Genomic DNA, 21,371 nt, shown 5'->3' on the forward strand with positions numbered 1-21,371 from the left:
AAAAGGGAATCACACGTTTTATTGGAAAGTGTCAAGAGAGCACGTACCCGTCACAATAAAGTATGCAAAGTAGATCACATAATGAAGTTTGAGGTGAATATGATTCGCTACAGTGAAGCAAAGCCCATCCACTCTTTTTTTTTTTTTTTTTACCCCTACAGCCTGGCACGCAATAATTTAATGTATCAATCCAAAATCATATTTCCTCCAGGTTGAAATTCATAAGCGGGGCACGAATCGGGCCGTGCCGTTCTACCTGCAGATTAAAATGACATTGATACCGGTGGGCGCCAAATTGAGTTCCCTGAATGAAACAGGAATAAAAATCCTATCTTTGCTGTGCTCGGGAACACAATTAGTTCTTTAACAAGCATTTGGAAAAGTGCACTGATGCTTGGATGGATAAGGCCCATGCACCGGGTTTTTTCTCCTCAATGCAATGTAAGGCATTTCAATAAGATTATTACACTTTCAGATTCATGCTACTTCAGAATGCATCCCGTTTGTGTTGTGGGTAGAAACAGCAGTGAAGTCTGAAGCCAGATTTTTCAGCAAGTCACCTTTATACACCGAGCTACAGCTACAGCAGTCACACAGGTACACAGAGTCTTTTGTGTGGGTTTTACAGCACTGAAGTCGATTAAACGTGTGAGAAACTACAGCATGACTTCATGTTTAAAATATTGCACAAGTGTAACAATTGAAGCTTCCTGGAATCCAGTTAAGCCTATTTCTAGGCAAGTCAGAACTCAAACTGAGATTCAGTGTGTATTTCAAGTTATAGTCACTGATTTCAAAATGGAAGAAAACAAAAAAGAAAGACCCGGACTTCACTCCGAGCACCAGAAACATCAAGTCAAGCTGGGTTATTGCTTCTGTTTTTGGATAAAGAGCGCTCCGTGCAGAGAGTAAAAGCGCCGCCAGCGACAAAGATGCAGGAAGTTATAGAAGACTGAGGGCTCAACACAAACTGCGAGAGCATGTTGACAGGAGCGCTACTGAAGCACAGAAATGACCTGACAAGTTCACTTAAGGATCACACAGTACAGCAACGCAGGGCTCAGGAGCTGGCAGCAAGCTAAAGAGGACGAGTCGATACTGAGCTTATGGACACCAGCAGCACGTAGGGAATACTGGAATATGATAATGCACAACACATTCCTGTTCACAGAGAGTCATTATTGCTATGCTCTTGACACTTTACATCCTCACAGAAAAGGCAGAAAAAAGCAACATGTTTAAAAAAAATAAAAATCCACTGTAAACACAGAACAAGGCAGAGTTACAGTTTCAACTATACTGGAAATATGGAGGCTGGCTGTGAAACTGAAAGCATCAAAGGTAACAGGCAAGGGAGCGAATCTCAATCTGTCAAAGGTTTCCCACAACGCCTCAGACGCCGTTTGAAGCGCTCACCGACTGGCCCGGCAGCCCGCTCGCTGCACAGGTGATATGATGGAGATTTGTGATATGTTCCGATAAGAAATCTTCCAAATATTTGACCAAAAGGATAAAATAAAATAAAAGAATCACAGAACTGTCTCTGCCAAACTGTAAGACACATTAGCTAACAACAACAACCTGCAACACAGGTCACTTTAAACAGGCCACAATATATTATTTACACATCGTATTCTACAAACGGTTCTATTCTCTTGTGACTTTACAAGTAACATTTGCAAACTGAGTTTATCTACATGCAAGAGCGACGATTCAGCAGTAACTAAACAACAGTGCCGTGATCGGCAGCCCCGCGGCACACGGGTCAGAAATATATAGAGGAGGCTGGGGGCGGACAGATCGGACGAGCCTTGTCACAATTCACGATCCATGCTAAATAAGTGAAGGGTCAGACGCAGAAGGTCGGCTGTGTGGCCTCGTACACGCGTGTTCAGATGACATGAAAAGGCTTTTATGTGAGAGTAACTGAGGAGCAATTACTGTCTGAACTTGGAGCTCACTGCTGGAAAGCTGCGAAGCACACGACAACCAAACTGCTCGACAGAGGAAACACGCGTGTGCGAGGCCACGGGTTACAGTGCAGACGTGTGCTGCGCCGTCTATACACGGAGGGACTCTGATCACTTCTCCTGCAGCAGGGCGGGGATGTTGATGTTCCAGCCGATAGCCTGCCGGTCGAAGCCGCACGTGAACAGGTTGCACGACTGGTTTTCTTCATTCCACGCCGTGCAGCACACCATTCGCCTGTGACCCTGCGCACACACACACGCACACACACGCACACACACGCACACACACACACACACACACACACACGCACACACACACACGCAGGTTTTAGTTGATGGTAACTGATGCTGAGCTAACAACCGCCTTCCCGTCCAGGTTATTCTGCTCTTACCATTCTGTTGCTGCGTGGAAGTCTGGCCAGCCTCACCCCGCTCATGTCAAACAGGCGTACTTGTCGATTGTCGTGTGGCAGAGCAATGATCTTCTGGTTGGCAGAGACGCTGATCCTGAAAGATCAGATGTAGTCGCACTTTAAACTGGAGCCAGAGTTTATCTGCTGACCCGAGTTCTCCTGATTGACTGGACCGACTCTATGTCAGTGATTTACTGAAAGAATAGAATTTAAATCTAGCCACGTCTGAAGCACATTTTCACTTTCTGTTTGCAGCACAACGATGACACTTACAATCTTGTCTGGTAAATGGTGGTGTGGTGCACTTTAAAGGAAGATGAAGATAAGGAACAATAACCATGTTAATACGAACATCTAACTGCCTTAACTGTACATACAATGCTTAACAAGTTTATTAGACCAGTGTTTCCCCACCACTGTCCTGCAGCACGGAAAGCACGGAAGATTATCTGGTTCCACCTGATTAGCACTCTAACAATTACATTCTCTTCCACTAGAGGGCACTACAACTACCTGCTGAAGAAGATGAAGATGAAGAAAAACAATTACAAAATAGTCATGCTGTGAGACAACACAGCGCGTAATAGCAATAGATCAGTGGTTCCTGGGTTTGATCGAACCCCAGGGGTTTGGTGAGTCGGTCTCAGGGGTTCGGCAGAGCCTCCGCCGTGATATGCACGCCTCATTTTGTGCACCAGTAAAAAACACATACAGTGGGGCAAAAAAGTATTTAGTCAGCCACCGATTGTGCAAGTTCCCCCACTTAAAATGATGACAGAGGTCAGTAATTTGCACCAGAGGTACACTTCAACTGTGAGAGACAGAATGTGAAAAAAAAAAATCCATGAATCCACATGGTAGGATTTGTAAAGAATTTATTCATAAATCAGGGTGGAAAATAAGTATTTGGTCACCTCAAACAAGGAAAATCTCTGGCTGTCACAGACCTGTAACATCTTCTGTAAGAAGCTTTTCTGTCCCCCACTCGTTACCTGTATGAATGGCACCTGTTTGAACTCATCATCTGTATAAAAGACACCTGTCCACAGCCTCAAACAGTCAGACTCCAAACTCCGCCATGGCCAAGACCAAAGAGCTTTCGAAGGACACCAGGAAAAGTATTGTAGACCTGCACCAGACTGGGAAGAGTGAATCTACAATAGGCAAGCAGCTTGGTGTGAAAAAATCAACTGTGGGAGCAATCATCAGAAAATGGAAGACATACAAGACCACTGATAATCTCCCTCGATCTGGGGCTCCACGCAAGATCTCATCCCGTGGGGTCAAAATGATCATGAGAACGGTGAGCAAAGATCCCAGAACCACACGGGGGGACCTGGTGAATGACCTGCAGAGAGCTGGGACCAAAGTAACAAAGGTCACCATCAGTAACACACTACAACGGCAGGGAATCAAATCCCGCAGTGCCAGACGTGTTCCGCTGCTGAAGCCAGTGCATGTCCAGGCCCGTCTGAAGTTTGCCAGAGAGCACATGGATGATACAGCAGAGGATTGGGAGAATGTCATGTGGTCAGATGAAACCAAAGTAGAACTTTTTGGTAGAAACTCAACTCGTCGTGTTTGGAGGAAGAAGAATACTGAGTTGCATCCCAAGAACACCATACCTACTGTGAAGCATGGGGGTGGAAACATCATCCTATGGGGCTGTTTTTCTGCCAAGGGGACAGGACGACTGATCCGTGTTAAGGACAGAATGAATGGGGCCATGTATCGTGAGATTTTGAGCCAAAACCTCCTTCCATCAGTGAGAACTTTGAAGATGAAACGAGGCTGGGTCTTCCAACATGACAATGATCCAAAACACACCGCCCGGGCAACAAAGGAGTGGCTCCGTAAGAAGCATTTGAAAGTCCTGGAGTGGCCTAGCCAGTCTCCAGACCTCAACCCCATAGAAAATCTGTGGCGGGAGTTGAAAGTCCGTGTTGCTCGGCGACAGCCCCAAAACATCACTGCTCTCGAGAAGATCTGCATGGAGGAATGGGCCAAAATACCAGCTACTGTGTGTGCAAACCTGGTAAAGACCTATAGTAAACGTTTGACCTCTGTTATTGCCAACAAAGGTTATGTTACAAAGTATTGAGTTGTATTTTTGTTATTGACCAAATACTTATTTTCCACCCTGATTTACGAATAAATTCTTTACAAATCCTACCATGTGGATTCATGGATTTTTTTTTTTTTTTCACATTCTGTCTCTCACAGTTGAAGTGTACCTCTGGTGCAAATTACTGACCTCTGTCATCATTTTAAGTGGGGGAACTTGCACAATCGGTGGCTGACTAAATACTTTTTTGCCCCACTGTATGTATGTCTTGAATTTGAAAAAAAATCCTATTTTATTCTTCACTAAAGAGGGGTTCAGTGAATGCGCGTATGAAACTGGTGGGGTTCGGTACCTCCAACAAGGTTAAGAACTACTGCAATAGATAGTTATTTGAAAAGAAAAAGTAGTCAGTCTGACCTGGTTCCTGGAGAAAAGCATGAGTAGAAGAAAGCACAAAAAGGTACACTGGGGACAAACCGAGCCAATTCCACTATATCTGGTGCGTGGGGAAAAATGATCAATATGCTTTTTGTGGCATTTTTGTTTGGTCGTGTGCGGTGTGATTTTTCTAATGTGAAATATGTGCCGTGGCTCCAAAAGGTTGGGAAACACTGTTTTAGATCCCCAGTCACTAATAGAAAACACAAGTATTTAAAAAAAAAAAAAAATGTATGCCAGAACCCTCTGGAAGGCACACAGTCTTTGCAGACTGCTAAGGATCAGACATCCAATCAATATGCAATCAATTATATAACTAAGCATATATGAGTATATATTTCTAAGCATAAATGACAATCCAACAATATAAACCTAACACTGGACTCCTCTGAGAAGTCCAAAATTAATTAAGTGTAACATTCATCCATCTATCCATTCTGCCGCTTATCCAGGTTCAGGTCACAGCGGTCTAAGCAGGGAAGTTCAGAATTCCCTCACCCTCTCTTCCAGCTCAGACCAGAGGTCTCCTACCAGCAGGACATGCCCGAAACAACGTGCCAAGGATGCATCTGGAACCATCCTGCTTAAACCACCTCAACTGGCGCTATTCGATGTGGAGGAGCAGCACCTCTACTATAAGTCCTTCTCAAATGATCTGTAAGGGAGAGCCCAGCCACCCTTTGAATCAAACTAATTTCCACCACTTGCATCTGCGACCTCACTCAAGAACATTCAATAACTAAAATTTATTTTTCTATTCAGGAATGCAAGTGAATAACTGTAATTTGACATTTAATCAAAAATAACAGTGTGCTATATTATTTTTTTCAGCTTTAAAAAAAGAAACCCAGTGAATTTAAAATTTCATGGATAACAACAGTAATTACATTTTAGCATTAAAAATATCATTTTGACTAAAGAGCTTGCGCATGCTGGTAATTACAAGTATTGGTAGTTACCATCACTTCTAATTTAGAGCAGCGGTTGCATAAACCGTACATCGGGTGGTTTTCCAATACATTTGTTAAGCATAAAGTATAAAGAAAAGTATAATACACAAAGAAAATTTGATGCCCAAAATGCTGACTTTAACTACATCAGCCTAATTTAATTACTTGTAAAATTTTAATTCAATTTATACTTTATATTGAATAAATAAACCTCAAAGCAATCTATGACTTTAAATTAATTTATAGTGTTGACAACCACTGACAGAGCGCTCAACCAGCCAACATATCAGTTTAACACCATAGTTTGTAACGTGCAGCACCGCATGCTACAGTTTCTCTCCTCCTGTCACCTACCTGTTCACAGCTGAGTCAGTGCGGATGGTTGCTATAGGCGACCTCATGTTCTTCAGATCCCACACCTTGACAGTACGGTCATCACTTCCTGAAACCACATTGTCACCCACTGTGAACACCGCAGACGTCACCGTGCTGCAAGACAAACACACACAACAGCGTTACACACTTGTTACGCACGAAAGCGTGCAAGCAGCAAACGGAGGTGGTAATGAGCTACTGTATGGTTTTCTATTTCAGAGATCATAGTTGCACATCTCTACCAGTCACGGAAAGAAGAAAGTTTTCTGAGTGACAAGTTATTAGTCACCCCCTCCCACAGGGCAGTGCTATTATTGTTAATACATAAAAGATGACACGAGCCGCACACATGCGTCACGGTGATGTGCAAAGACACTTGGAGCCACAGAGGGTGTGTCAGGTACAACACTGTAAAGCTGACACTGTGTGCTTTTTCGTTTATGATGCGACTCTGCATTGTTAAAACCTTACAAAGTGTCATTTTGCCACTTGAAGTTGGCAGGATCTCACTCGTGCACAGAGGATGTCACAGAGATGCGGCAGTCGGGACAAAGTGAAGAGATAAATAATGGCTTGAAAACATTCACACCAGCAAACGTGTTTGAGCCATCAGGATGCTGTGAACGATGATTTCCTCTCGATGCATTGGCATTTAGTCACATTTTCTTTCTTTCAGTTTACGATTAAATGTGATGAAACACATGCTCCGAAGTTTGGGAACATTATACATATAACATAATACATACAAGTGTAATACACCGTTACTCCTGATGCATTCATCAGAGCGTGAACATTAGACAGAAGCACTTAGAAATGTAGAGCAAAGTGCTTGTATGAATGTATAAAGCTCTTTGAGTACTCAAGTAGAGTGCACGAGCACTATATAAGAACCAGTCCGTTTACCGCGTCCTCTCAGAGCCTTTTGAGGTAACCTCAAGTACCCATTACTTGCAGCACTTTCGATGTATGCTTGGGCACCCCTAAACTATACACAAGTGTTTTATTGTTATGGTTTTTTATTAGTCTCAGAGCCAATACAACGGAGCCACACCAATACAGTATATATATAGATCCGCGATAACTCGCTAACATTTGATACCAGTGTTAACTTTATAGTGGAAAACTCCATGTGTTCGGAAACTTAAATGTTCTTTTGTCATATTGTTAACAAAAACAAATGTGTGCTCAAATTCAGGCAGTACTTTATTTAGTTGATCCTGTTGACAGGAATGTTGTGCACACTGGAGGCAGCAGTGCATACACCCATCCCTTCCTCCGCCCCCCTATATTCAGCCAGGCATGATTCCTCTTTCCCCACGTTAGGACTAAGGTCAGGCCTATCCGTACATTTAACAGATCTTCAGCATTTTGAATCTATTTAATATGACGACACATCAGTTGCGTTCTCTTTTGTTCCTACTCATTCATGGAGGCCTGAATAGGCTTCCTCGTTCTTTATTAAGGTTCGTGTTGCCTTTACACACACACACACACACACACACAGCACTATCTTGGGTTCTACATCCCATCTTTTTAGGTAAAACTGGCTTCCTGCTTAATTTAAATCGACATGGCATTAAGGGCTAATTAGCGGACTAAACTTTGTGCTATTAGGGAGGTTGCGGCTCAAAGAAACTGCTCTATCGTTACAGGCACCTTCTGACATTGCAGGGTACAGCCCACCTGGGAATAAACGGAGAGCAGGGAGAGATAGCGAAGAGGAAAGATAGGAGGTGTGTTAGGTGGGAGGTGTGAGGGGAGTGTAATCAGACGAGATAATTGATTAAAAGGTTGATTAAGGTTAAAGGGTTTTTAGAATGGGTGTGAGGAAGGAGGGGAGTGTTCAGTAGTACTTAATGCTTTGCAGTGTCTCTGAAAGCCAAGGTCGAGACTCTTTGTGAGACTTTGGGTGCTGGAGAAGAAGCGAGAGATGGCCGTTCATGCACACAAATACTGACGTTGCCACGGTTCGGTAGGATTTACACCAGCACTGAGCGTGCGAGTACAGGCTGCAGTATTCTCCTGAACAATAGGTGTCATGACTCATATAAGATGTGAAGAAAATGAGAACAATGCAAAACTTCCAACTTTTGACCGACTGTGATGATCTGAAACTCAAACTTGTTCTCACAAAGAAAACAGATCATTTCAATTTGATTTCTACAGCAACAAATCACAACAACAGTCACTTCACGGTGCGTTCCATTATAAGGTAAAGACCCTACAATACATCGTTTTATCTCGCTGTCACTCACTCGTGTGAAAGAGTGAATCTCGAGAAGGCAGAAAGCTACAATCTGCTGGTGCACAGCCACTCGGTGAGTGTTTTCTTGGGGATGTGCTTTTTCAAAACAGAAACTTTATGACAGCCTCATGTGATACGTTTAAGGGACATCACAGCCCAGGACACACCTGTAGCTTCAACATCTACAAAGAAAGCCCTTTGGACAGTTACAGCTAGTCTTCACGTGAAGCTTCGGCTCAATCTTCAAATGAAAATACTTCCCCGAAATATAAGACATTTTTAACAGCACTCTGAATGCCTTTGTGTTGCTGGGTTAAAATTTTTTTGTGCATTATAAATGCAAATATCACATGAAAGCAGTGTGTAAAATGATCTGGCTAGACTTATTATAACAGTTTGTAAGACTCCTTTGTATTATTGACATTGATACCAAACTGCATGTTAATTTTTCTTACGTAAAACTGTTAAGTGGACTGGATTTCTGTTCTGGCACTGAGGCTTTGGTCTAAACGACTGCATTTAAATGTATGGAAATCTCAAAGAACCTTAACATGTGCTCATTGTTGAGTGGGTGAGAGCATAAGCCTAAAATGTTAATGAAAATATTCAGGTAGCGACGACTAAGAGGTTTAAGAGCACTCTGTTATTTTGCCATGCTGCAGATCTGACAGTCGCTGAGAACCCGGTAAGTGCTGTTGTATTCCTCCAGAGACAGGATGTCACATCTGCATGCAGACACACACGAGCACACATACGTACAGAGTTGCATTTCTCCAAAACTGCAATCAGATGTCACCGAAAGCTGTCGACGGCAGCAGAGACAAACGTGACATGGCAGTCCGTCTGTAGAGCAAGTCCGCTGTCATTTCTCGTTTGCTCTCGGTCGTTTTGTTAGCTCACGCGCAGTTGTCATTACACTGCAATTACGGCGGGGGTGGCAGGACAGAGGGGGCGCGCGGCACTTTTAGCTGCCAAGGTTCGCTGTCAGGGAGCGTTAGCTGTAATTGCCAGTGAAGACGGTGAAAACGAGAGGCTGTCTCCCCTCTAGCTCTCAACCTCGTCTGCCTATTAAACTATTCACACTCTACTCTCTCTGATGTTTCCACAGGAGGGACGCGGAGATTATGCCATTTATGCCACACCATTATGTCATGTTGGAGATCCTGGGAAATTAGTAGGAGGAATGGCAACCTGTTAGTGCTCTAAGACACTGTTAAAACAAGGATACCTCACAAGTAGTAAAGTGGGGAAACTGTAAAAACACACACAGAGTCAATGAACTTCTTTCCAGCGTCCTGTCCATTATGCTCTCCTACTCGCCCGAACATACAGCAAAAGCCATGAGTTGATAAACAGAGTACGCCTGTCTCAACTCCTCTTCTGCTTACTACTCCTCCAAACCATTAAAGCGAGTATTTAGGACTTTTTAGCATATTTGTTGGACCGAAATCACCAAGATATCAACACTGAGATCTAATCAGATTCTGTCTTATTATGTTTCCAGGCACTTGGCAGCAGTGTCACCGTGTTCTTTATAAAGTAAACAACAGGACTAAATATATTTAATAATTACTGAGCAAAAAGGCCGAGAATGGATTTGCAAGCATTTAACAAACTAAACCAATTAATTCATCTTTGAAGTCTACATTGTGTTACTTGTTTACATCTCAGCTAAATTAGTATTGTTGGGTTTTCAACTCACTGATGCACACCACATGAGTGAAAACATGACATCTGAAGACTTTAAAGTTGTGTTCTTCTGAGATGGGCATCGTCTTCCATTTATACATATTTACAAAACTAAACTATTAATCAGCAACTTGAAAAACAGCTCAGCTGCATTCTTATTTACACTGCGTGTGTCAAGTGGTAGAAATACTATTACAGACTAGGCTTTTTGCAGTCCTGTAATGAGCCTGCAGAAGTTTGGGGAATCATTATGTCTGCCTGAAGGTCTACTTGTTGCTTTAAATGCAGCACCACAAAGAAAGTGGCCATTTGTGAAGGAAATAAGGATGGAGGGAAGGAAAGGAGGGGAGGAGGGCTGTTGTTAACTGTGAAACACTGGTGCTTAATCTCATTACAGCAATTGTCTATGGGAGAGAATTAGAGTGGGATCTGCGGGAATTATACATGTTGGGGTCGTACATAATGAGCTCTGCCATAATCCCCCCACTTGCAATCAAAGGCTGCCAGCCAGCCGGCACACACACACACACACACACACACACACACACACACTTCTTGTGCCTTTTAAAGAGCACTGCCATTGAAAGCCACAGACAAGCCTGACAGTCATCGTTTTGAAATGAGCGGCTGCAATTGAGTGTTAACAGCGAGCGAAGTGCCAAATTACACAGAGTGGGGGGATTAACGCAGAAACGGACAGATAAATGAACGGGAGAGGGAGGGAGAACGAGAGTCGAAGAGCAGAGAGGAGAAAGAGAAGCAAACTGTTGAAGTGAGGAGAAGTGCTCCGTAATGAATGAGAGGCAAGTGGAGGATTTGGCTTAGAGCAACAGGGTCTGTAAATTAATGTAAAAGGAAAAAGAAAATGTTGGAGGGATTTATGGAGAGGTGAGATGCTACAGCACCACCCTGTGGGCAAATTAAAGACTGCACCCACATTTAAGTATCTGTCAGGGAACCAGGAAGGAGGAGCGCGGGTGAGAGAGAGAAAGACTCACTCAGTGTGTCCCTGGAAGACGTTGACAGAGTGGATGGATGGGTCTCTGAAGTCCCACAGTCTGAAGGTGGTGTCTCTGGATGAAGTGACCACCAGCCGCTGGGTTGGGTGGGTACAGCAGTGAGTCAGCTCCTGGTCATGGCCTGAACACACACACACACACACACAGCACATTGTGTTGCATAAATTCACACCTTTCTAAGTAATCTCAACATAAAAAAAACAACAAAAACAACAGCGTGTGATCTTTACACGTCAGATTTTCTTTGGATTAAACCAGTGTAGGTGGAGCGTGGACAAGAAGGTGAAAAATATGAGGCTGAATGTGATTTCATGGAAAAGAAGAAAGCTTGTTGGTGCTATTGCACTGACCTTTTTAGTAAAATTCAACCTGGATTGTTTAGTATTAATAATGACTTTTTAAAAGTTGTAAGTTGGCAGGTTTTAAAAAAGAGTTTGAGAAACACTGAAAGAAGCAAGCTGGCTCCACAAACTACATGGATTTTATAATGTCTGTACCCAAAATCAAACATCAGCATGGAGGAGAGGAAGGCACTCACATTGCTTAGTGATGACAACATTATCACCTGTCCAGCAGACAAGGGTAGGTGCACGGTTTTGCTAAACCAGAAAGACTATCATGAGAACATTTTGTCACTGCTCTATCACTCCAGCCGATCCAGGAGAAAAGGACAACTGCTGCCTGAGCAAAAACCTGTAGTGATCCCGTATGTGTCAGCAGTACTGGAACAGCTGAAACACATTTTCTCTAAACACCCTGTCTCTGTGGCTTTCAAACCCCAAAACACGCTGCACCAAAAACAGGTCAACCCCAAGGATCGGAACAGAGTAACACAGTGTACGCTGTTAAGTGCCAGGAGGATTGCCATAATTTATACATCGGGGAAACCAAACAACCTCTGGCTAAGCAGATGGAACAACACAGAAGAGCTACCTCGTCAGGCCAGGACTCTGCAGTCTATTTACACCTACAGGCGAGTGGACACTCTTTCAGTGATGAGGATGTACACATCCTGGACAGGGAGGAACGCTGGTTCGAGCGAGGAGTCAAGGAAAAGGGAAAGACCATCTCTGAATCAAGGAGGGGGCCTAAGGATACATCTTTTACCATCCTACAATGCTGTGATTGCAGCCACTCCCCAACTCTCTGTGAATGGTACTCATGGTCATTGATCAGTGCTTGTTGATCAGTGGTTATGAGATTTTGCACATTAATGACTGACCTCACAGCCCATCATTCATCAGTGGTGCTAGTTTCAGTCATTGTGCAAATGTACAGTTTATAAGGTTGGGAAAACCTGCAGCCAGCTGAGACTGAAGAAGTCACTTGGATGAGTGGTTTTTCCCACTGAAAACGCTACGTCCAGATGAACAGAATCAACTTTTTGGGATTTCCTTATCTGGATGAGTGAGCATGCATCAAGATAAAATGTCTGTAGTTTCATATTTGACCTTTAATAACAGTCTGGTTAAACTGTAGAGTGTCATACAAAGTACACTAATGAGGAAGAAAAATAACAAAAACCCTGACTTCTGTTTACGACTCCTCTGCCATTACATACCAGTGAGAGTGTGAACCAGTTCAGAAGTCTCAACCTCGTACAGGTTGGCAGCACGATCCCAGGAAGCTGTCACCACTTGTCGGCCTCCCACTAACCAATCAGCTGCTATTACGACGCCCTGGTGGCTCTTGAGTGTTGCAGTAGCAACCCGGACCGTGGGCACTTCACAAGGGCCCTCGCCATCCACCTCGCCTTCCTCTCTGTCCGAAGAATCCTGGTCTTCATCGCACGGAGCCTGTGAAAGACGCAAAACAAAAGCTCAGTCGAGCTCCTGTCTTGTTTTGGTTTGATTCATTTGAGAGTAAAGTGACCTATTGTAGAAACACTGGGAAGAGAACAAGTTCAAAGCTACTCACACTGACATCTGGTGGTGGCTGTGGGGCTGGAAGCTGCACCATGTACCGCCAGATGTGAGCCGTCTGGTCCCCAGAGGCTGTGGAAAGTACAAATCAACAAAGAGCACAACTCACATCTACACACGAGTGACTGCTGGAGGCAACAGATGCAGCAGAAAACGGTTGAAACGACAACAAGGAGAACAAACCTGTTGAAACAGATGCTATATTTAACGTAGTCGACTTGACAAGTCAAACATGCATTCAAATGCTTACCTGTGAGTGCCATCTGCTCTGTGGGGTGGAATTTGATGGAGTTGACTGTGCAAAGGGAACAATGAAGAGACGTCATCTAACAAGCCGTGTAAGCAAATGTTGACAGACAGTGTTACATCTAAGAATACGCTTCGAAATGCTTCTGCCATGAGCCAGTGTTTATTAACAAGAGATGTCGCACGACAGGCTGTACGTCACACTAAATATTGTTATAAGCACTCAGACAGGCTATTAAAACATTCTATTAGAAAAAATATAAACGATTTAGAATAATTTTTGTGTATGGACTTTGTGAATGTCTGTAGACAAATAAAGCTTTTGGCTGTGATTACCTGATCCTGCATGGCCAGCATACCTCAGCAGACATTTGCCCGTCTCTATACTCCACAGCAGCGCTGAGTGGTCTGTTAAGAGAGAGCAGGTATAAACAACATGCAGCCATTTCCATTTTTACAGTAACCAGCTAATGGTTTCACGCTGTATGATCCTGCATTTATGTAATGGGCTGTATAGTCTGAGTGGATGTGGTAAGAAATTTCTGGATTGTTTAACGAGCTTCCTTAAAGATAAAACGAGGCCAACATGTTGTTTCTGAAGGACTGGTTTGGATAAATATTGATACTAAAACACTACTTGCGCTGCATCACCAGATGTAATCAATCATCTTAAGTATGTTCTCATTTTCTGCTAATTGCACCGAGGCATCACAATTAATTTGACAAAGATATAATGATGCAAATATTGCTTGCAGCACCTTTAGTCTTTGCTATTTATTCTTATTTAAAACTAGGGTGCCACATGCTGCCTGTGTGTACAACAAAGCTATCATGATTGATTTATATAGTCTGTGAAGGGACTTTTTTTTTCTACCTGCAGAGGCAGTGCCCAGCACCACTGGCTGAGTTCGGGTGACACTGAGGTCCCAGATCCCATCGCGATGGCCCACATACTCCTTGAGCAGCTGGCACAAAGCCCGGGAGCCGGTGGTGGCTTTGAAACTGGACACGATCTGAAGCGAGTGTGAGGGAGAGAAAAGTAAAACGGTTTAACAGCACTCAGTTAAATTATTAAAAAATGTAAATGTAATTACACTGATTACAAAATATAAGAATATGTAGAGTTTAACTTGTAGTTCTCCTGTCTTACTGCACAGCTTCATTTAGGCTCCGTAAATACTGATATAACTCCTAGCCAACACCTGGCTACATACAGGTATTGCCAGTTAACTGTTACTCGTTGTCAAACACAGTAAAAGCTAATGTGTTGCTTGCCAGATTAGATCAAGGGTGTGTATCACAAAACAAGGTCACCTGGAAAGGCGTCTTCTTAGGAAATAGGTTAAGTCTCTTTGAGGTGTCATTAATCCTAACTGTACAGCTAAATGGCTCCAAAGCAATTTAACTTAAGGACATGGGAACAAAGCCAGCCTGACATTTCTCTCACATGATCATAATGACGGCAAAGGTTTTCATTAAAGAGATGAGCAATAAGAATAATAAGTCGTTTTTACTTTTGGTGATAATTATGTCAGAGATAAAAAAAGGTTTTACTACAAACTGAAGTTCGATAACCAATTACAATGGAATATTAATTGTGCATGCTGTTTATGAATTCAGTTAATTACAAAAGCAACATTACAGCTTTATCGCGTACCTGTTTTATTTTTCAGCACAGACTATCTGTGCTGGTCACCCTCTGCATTGGCAGGTCGAGCCTTCCTTAACTTTTAACTGTTTTTAATGTTTATCAGTTTATAACCGCTCGTGTTGAAAATGCCAAACACATTAAAAAGACTTCACTTTGTGGTAATTCTGTTTGTCTAAACACATTAGTTATATTATCGGGAAGTTATTTGAATATCTCTATACTGTGTTCCTCTATTTAAAGTTATACGTTTTCATTGTTAAATGTCAGCTTATCAGAATAATTTAAACTGGCTTTGTGATACAGACCCCAAGTGTGTTTGTACACTGCGACACTTTTGTGTTTTCCATATTTGTGATTTCAGATTGCGCCACACTGCATGTCACTAGAGTATCAAATTATCGAGAGGACAGATTGTGATTGTCCTTGTAAACGACCGGTGCAACCTCTAAAAATAACTAGTGGTCTGATTGCACATGGACCCGTCACTGCAGGCTACCAGATAAACAAACTAAAGTGCAGTTTCACTTGTCACAGAGCTGTCACAGCCAGTACTTTACATGCTGCTGCAGACAGCTGACCACAGCAACAAGCTAACAACATTGCTAGACATTAGATGCAGCAGCAGCAAAGTATTTGGTTCATGAGTGCCAGACTGTGTTAATATAAACTCTTATCCTGTCCAGAGTGTTTATATTCACCTTGCGCTCTGATGCAACCTTACTATACACCTCCTGTTGTTAGAGCAAAATAGCAGACAAGATGAGTGAATAGCCCAGTCAATGTCAACCCCGTACAACACTGAAGCTATAGTTAGTGAGGATCATTAGTTTCAAGTCCCCTCCATCTTTCCAAAATTAGTTTTTGGTCATGTTTCTTAGCCAGCTGAGAGGTTAGTGGTATTGTACATAGCTGCTACTTCTGTCATGGGGTTAATTAAAGAAGCCTTTTCTTGATTCCCTCAATGCTCTTTTCACTGTGGCTATATTCAAGGTGTTTCTCTGCATTAAAAAAAAGCAGAACAGCATTTTACATAGAACACAAAAGAAGAGAAAAATGATTCTCCTATTACTGTAAATATAGCAATGGAAAAAAGATAAATATTTATTTTAGGTATTTTTCTATTTTACTAATTTTATCTGCACTCGTGTAATGTTTAGCTCACACCAGTTTCCTCTCCTCTGCTCTCACTGTGTGTGCATGAATGTGGACAGGAGCAGAGCAAAGTAGGTAAAGTGAAGATGTAATGAAAAAGCTACCATATTCTAACAGATTTCGATCAGACAGAGATCAGCCCTGAACGTTTTAACCAGATGTAAAGATGCTAGAAGCTATACTGCTAGTGGCAGGGATGCTAGCTTGAGGGCATCAGCTGTGCTGCTGATGTTTCATCTGTAACCTGATGGCAAGTACAGATACAGGTTTTTACCAATTAGAGAGGAAACACTTCATCTAGCTTTATAAGACGAAAGGCAGCAATTTTTCAGATTAATGAAAAACCTGATGTTATTTTTTTTCAAAATCTGAAATAGTTTTACAAAAACTATCTGTTAATTTCAAAGGCAGAATAATAGTAATCATTACTAACAACATCTGTATGGGAAAGACAACAAAAAGAAGCTGAAAGCAGACCTGTCCAACATAAGCCAATTCGGGGGAACACTTATCAAAACAAAAACAAAAAAAACAAATAAACAACACCCCCCCCACAAAAAAAAAAAACAAAAAAACCAAACCACAAAACACTAATCACTGGTCAAGTTGCCAGTTAACTGTGGATAACATAAAATCTGAAAACAGGAAAAGCAGCTAGCTGGCCCAGTCAAAACAAGGCATAATGTGCAGACAAAATCTTTTATATCAATTGTTTGAACTGTGCAAAAACTTAACTGTAAAAACAACAAAACTTTATGAAGGCAGGGATCGTGTGCCGGACTATTTTTTTAAGGCGACCAGCAGAAACTTGAAATTACAAGCACAAAAGTTCCACAGAAATCATTGTTGATAGATGTATTATGTTACCTTTCGGGCAATACAATGTTGCTTCCTCATTACAAGTCTTTAGGCCTAGTCTTTGTGCTTAGCTAAGCTATCCAGCTACTAACGTCAGCTCCCCCCAAAATTGGGACTGCTTTTGATCTTCTCATCTAGCAAGAAGGTAAGTGTAGCCAACTGACACGGTGTTTGAAATAGCTGATGAAAAGTGACTCAAAGAATCGCCAAAGTAATGAAAGGCGATACAAAAAAGGATAAACAAATAAAATAAAAAGTAACACTTTTTACATCTAACAAATGCAGCTTTGCCCAAATGACTTGAGTATGAGTGCAGAGCAGAGAAGGAGTCAAGTTCAGACTGCAGTTAAAGAGACATTCAAGCCACCACCGCCTCCCCCATGATGCTTAGTGGCAAACAGAGCATTCAGGAAGTTACCCATGAATCTCCGCCCCACAACTCCCATGTTGCCACACTGAAGTTGCGAGGTCCACCTAATTTGCCCTGGAAAGTGTACAAGCACTGTGTCAGAGAGTCAAGAGATTACAAAGGACAAAGGGGAGATGACATTTTGTGGTAAATGCTGTAGTAAACACACGATTTCTTTTACCCCTGTGATTAAAATCTTCAATCATATCAGTGAATTATTTGTTTACCCACATTTTTTAAACAGATTATGATCTCCTCAGAGGAAGATTCTTCCTTCCTCTCACTCAGCATTACAGGGGCTTTCCACAGTCAGTTACTTCACACAGGCCTGAATCCCAAAAGCTCAAATATTTACACACATGACACGTCTTACGAGCTCTATTGAACGGGCTAACGTGGCTTGTGCCAGGTACCTTGCTGGTAGAGGCTTTGTAGGTCGTCTTCAGCTTCTGTGACAGTTGACTGGTGCTGTGGCTGGCTGTGTGACAGAGACACAAAGAACAATGAATGAAATTCATTACCCAGTGACAGAACTCTTGCTTGCTTTTATTCACTGCTGCAGTAACGGCCTCGTAAAGTGTCAAGATTTTAAAATAGCACACACCTCGACAATACAAAGCCTTGTTGAGCGTTTCTAGTTATACTATCTACACTGAACATTTATGCAGTGTAAATGTCCCCGTGTCCAGCAAGGACGGAGCTGTGAAAATACTGTCGAGAGCTCAGCTTCACAAAGTGTGATCACCAGTTAAACTGAGCTTATTTTAGAAATCCAGGCTGGCTTTAAGGATATTAGGTGTCATAACAGAGGGTTTGCATAAGTCTGACCTATGTGAGTGTCTCACCCCAAGCATGAACATCGATCAGTTTACAGTTTACATCATTGTTTGTACAATTTTTATATGGCATCTTATAGTGATTCACAGATTTCAGTCACTTGCTAACTTGCTAACCTGGTGGGCAAAAACGATTACAAAACGTTACTCCATCGTGACAGCCGATCGTGGACACTCAGTAGTACTGCAGGACTAAAGTGTTTGGGGGGGTTTTCTCACCTTGCACTGCTGCCAGGTTGGAAGCTTACAGCTACATGTATTTTCATATGTATTCCAATCTCATGTCTTGTGGAAATTTACAGTGTAGGGTCAGAAAAGTTCCAATAACATGAATTTGTCACATTTGTCATACATCTAATGTCAGGTAAATTGTTCCAACAGTTTAACTGAGACACCACTGACAGCCGGGGCTGCTGAGGAGAAACAGGGGCTGGTACGTTTGGCCTGTAAGGCAGGGTTAGTTAAAGCTTATTAGTGCATCTGATAGCACAGGAACCTTCTGGTATTTTCGATAAGTTAAACTTATAGACTTTCAAAGGGCCGCCATACTGTTTTTGGCCTCCAGGTGGGCATGTGCCTCGAGCTCTGAAGTCAAATGAAAACTATGGATGCTGCAGTGAAAATCGAGGCAACTGTTGGCATTGAAAACACATTTAATGAAAACAATGATACACAGCCAGGCGGAGGGTTACTGGAGAGTATTTTCACCTTATGGAGGCTGCTGGATGCCCAAATAGTAAAATCCAAGTAAACATTAGCTCCTAGAAAATGTTCACTCACCCTGTACCATCATACAAAGAAAAAACAGGTGGCTCATGCAAATGTGTAGCCATGCCATATAGCAGCCTGGTCAGCATATAGACACAACATAAACAAACACAGCTGGTACAAACATCTGCCATAAAAAGAAGTTTTAAAAAAAAAAAAGAAATGATAAATTGTCTTTTTAGGCTGTGCAGGTAGAGTCTGCCTGTCTGAGAGAGCCGATAAAACATCTCAAATTAAACTTTGTTGCTTTCATTAACCTTCACTTTAATTCTTATTCATTACAGCATTTTTTAAAGGTAGAAAATATCCGTGTCCTTCGCTATTTTATCTTGAATATTTTAAAGTTATTTTGGTATTATCTATAATTTTGTAAACATTTAGTTGCTTGTATCTTTGTACTTCTCTTCTTTTCGAATGCTATCGTATGTTTGAGTGATTTGGGGGCACATTTCCCTTCAATTTATGTTCCTGGACTCCTGGTAGTTTGGGTCCAAAATGTTTTTTGTGATACTTTTTGAGAAATGTCATGACATGGATGTGATGCAGAACACGAAAAGCTGGCTAGAGACAGAGTGGGAATGCCACTGTTTGTAATATCTCTCAGATCAATGCAGGAGAAATCAGTTTACTGAAAAGTCCCACACCCCTTTGTGGGTGTTACGGTGCCACTCAGCCGGCGAAATTCACCGCCTTTGTGATGCTGGCGACTCCTCTGTCTTCAGCCTGTGGCAATAACACTGTGTGGACTGTGATCAACAACTTCCTCGAGTTTTAATCAGCAGTTTAATCATTTACGAACGCCCTACAAGTCACCATTTATCTATCTGCATCGTGACTAAACCACAGTAACTCAAAGAACAAACACAGTTTGGCTTCCCAAAGGTAAAAATAAAAACAACTGCTCATATGTGTACAACTGTTTTACGACAGTCTGTCACAAAGATGACACATAAGTAACATGCCAATTTAAATCTTTATGTTTATCAGCTCCCAGGGAGATTACTTCAGCCACCATGGGATGAGATATCCACTTTAAACACAATCAATATTTTCCATTTCAATTTCCAAAGACTTCTATTAACTGTACTCAGTGTAAATTACAGACTTAAATAGATTTGTGTTGGAAATTACGGACCTTTTGTTTTCAAGGCTCCCTTGGTGGGGTCTCCTCCCTCAACAGCCTGTCCATCTCCAGTCAGCCGCTCATTCAGTGATTCAATTTCCCGACGTACTGCAACGTAAGACAGCCATGACGTGTCAGTATTTAAACACTGAAAACGTCCACTCAGTAAATGAGCACTGATGCGTACACTGTCAGTTACTCACATTCAAGGTTTTCTATGTAGAGATTCTCAAACTCCCGTTCAATCTGACCAAACAGGTCAAGAAGATTGCTCCGCAAAGTGAGAGGCAGCTTGGAGTCCTGGACAGACAGAAAACAGAACCAAACACACAGTAAGGTCATACACACGGCACGCTTCAAGGTCAGGAATGTAGAGCAGGAATTCGCTCCACATCCTCCTCAAGTGTGGCGTAACATAATGTAGCATAATGCTATGCCAAAAATGCAGAACTGTATAACAACAACATGTTCTGTTATTACAGTCGGAAGTGAAGTTTGTGACTCTTAAAGGTAAAACGTTTAACTGAACACACGTGTTTACGCGATTTAATCGGGCAGCAGATGAACTTGTGCGAACTCTTGGCCACAGTTTGAGCTACAGAGCTACAAGCTAAAAACAAATTACTACACAACAGGAGTGTCCAACCAGCCTCTACTAACTTACCTCCATAGTGCAGTCCTAGATGTACCCAGTTACCAGCTGACCGCCAATCTCCACCAGACTAGCATGTGAAGACACATAAAAGCTGCCATGAAAACACTAGATTCAGAAGGCTGCGTCTCACAGCTCCCTGAGCGCTGCTGCTCAGTCCTTCAGCCGTCCAAAAGACAACGATACCAAACACTTCACTTGTCACCCTTCAGCTGAGGCACGTGTTAAAAAAACCTACCGCTTGGCACAATGACGTTAGCCGCATGACCATTCTGTCATCACCACGTTCACACACTTTATCAAAAAAAAGCCCAAACAAATAAATAAAGGTCATTTAAGAAATAACAGGCAGGCCTTGTGAATTTAAAGCTGCTTTAGTAGTGGCACTTAAACCTGCAGCTTACTCAGGCCAAAGCCAGCAGTGTTAAAAGTGAGGAAGAATATCTGTTCTGTGTAAAATATGGGTCCATAAAACTGTCTGTGTATGTGTAGCCAGTGCTGCAGGGAATAGAGGAGGTACATCCACAGCGCCAGCCAGTCTTGGCAATAAACAAAAAAGGACTGTTGAAAAGACTAATCAGACCTGAACA

At 42.3% G+C, this 21,371-nt stretch overlaps 1 protein-coding gene across 5 annotated transcripts in view; it reads right to left on the reverse strand.

Annotated features, from left to right (window-relative positions):
- The window catches only part of LOC120725729 (WD repeat-containing protein 37-like), a 24,004-nt gene continuing 2,633 nt past the window's right edge, over window positions 1–21,371 (reverse strand). For 3 of the 5 annotated variants that reach the window (XM_040018718.1, XM_040018719.1, XM_040018717.1), the window contains exons 3-15: window positions 20,333–20,429; window positions 20,142–20,237; window positions 17,816–17,880; window positions 17,412–17,477; window positions 14,207–14,345; window positions 13,669–13,740; window positions 13,337–13,381; window positions 13,082–13,158; window positions 12,726–12,960; window positions 11,144–11,285; window positions 6,191–6,325; window positions 2,363–2,477; window positions 1–2,213 (exon numbers count right to left, since the gene is read on the reverse strand). In XM_040018718.1, the coding sequence (XP_039874652.1) occupies window positions 2,082–2,213; window positions 2,363–2,477; window positions 6,191–6,325; window positions 11,144–11,285; window positions 12,726–12,960; window positions 13,082–13,158; window positions 13,337–13,381; window positions 13,669–13,740; window positions 14,207–14,345; window positions 17,412–17,477; window positions 17,816–17,880; window positions 20,142–20,237; window positions 20,333–20,429 (1,416 nt within the window). In that variant the 3' untranslated portion in view covers window positions 1–2,081. Of the gene's footprint in view, window positions 2,214–2,362; window positions 2,478–6,190; window positions 6,326–11,143; window positions 11,286–12,725; window positions 12,961–13,081; window positions 13,159–13,336; window positions 13,382–13,668; window positions 13,741–14,206; window positions 14,346–17,411; window positions 17,478–17,815; window positions 17,881–20,141; window positions 20,238–20,332; window positions 20,430–20,793; window positions 20,852–21,371 lie in introns of all 5 variants that reach the window. The other 2 variants (XM_040018722.1, XM_040018721.1) reach the window with 2 other exon arrangements.

This window comes from Simochromis diagramma, unplaced genomic scaffold (genome assembly GCF_900408965.1).
Source record: "Simochromis diagramma unplaced genomic scaffold, fSimDia1.1 OVJJ01000717.1, whole genome shotgun sequence".
In the NCBI taxonomy this organism is placed as follows: domain Eukaryota; kingdom Metazoa; phylum Chordata; class Actinopteri; order Cichliformes; family Cichlidae; genus Simochromis; species Simochromis diagramma.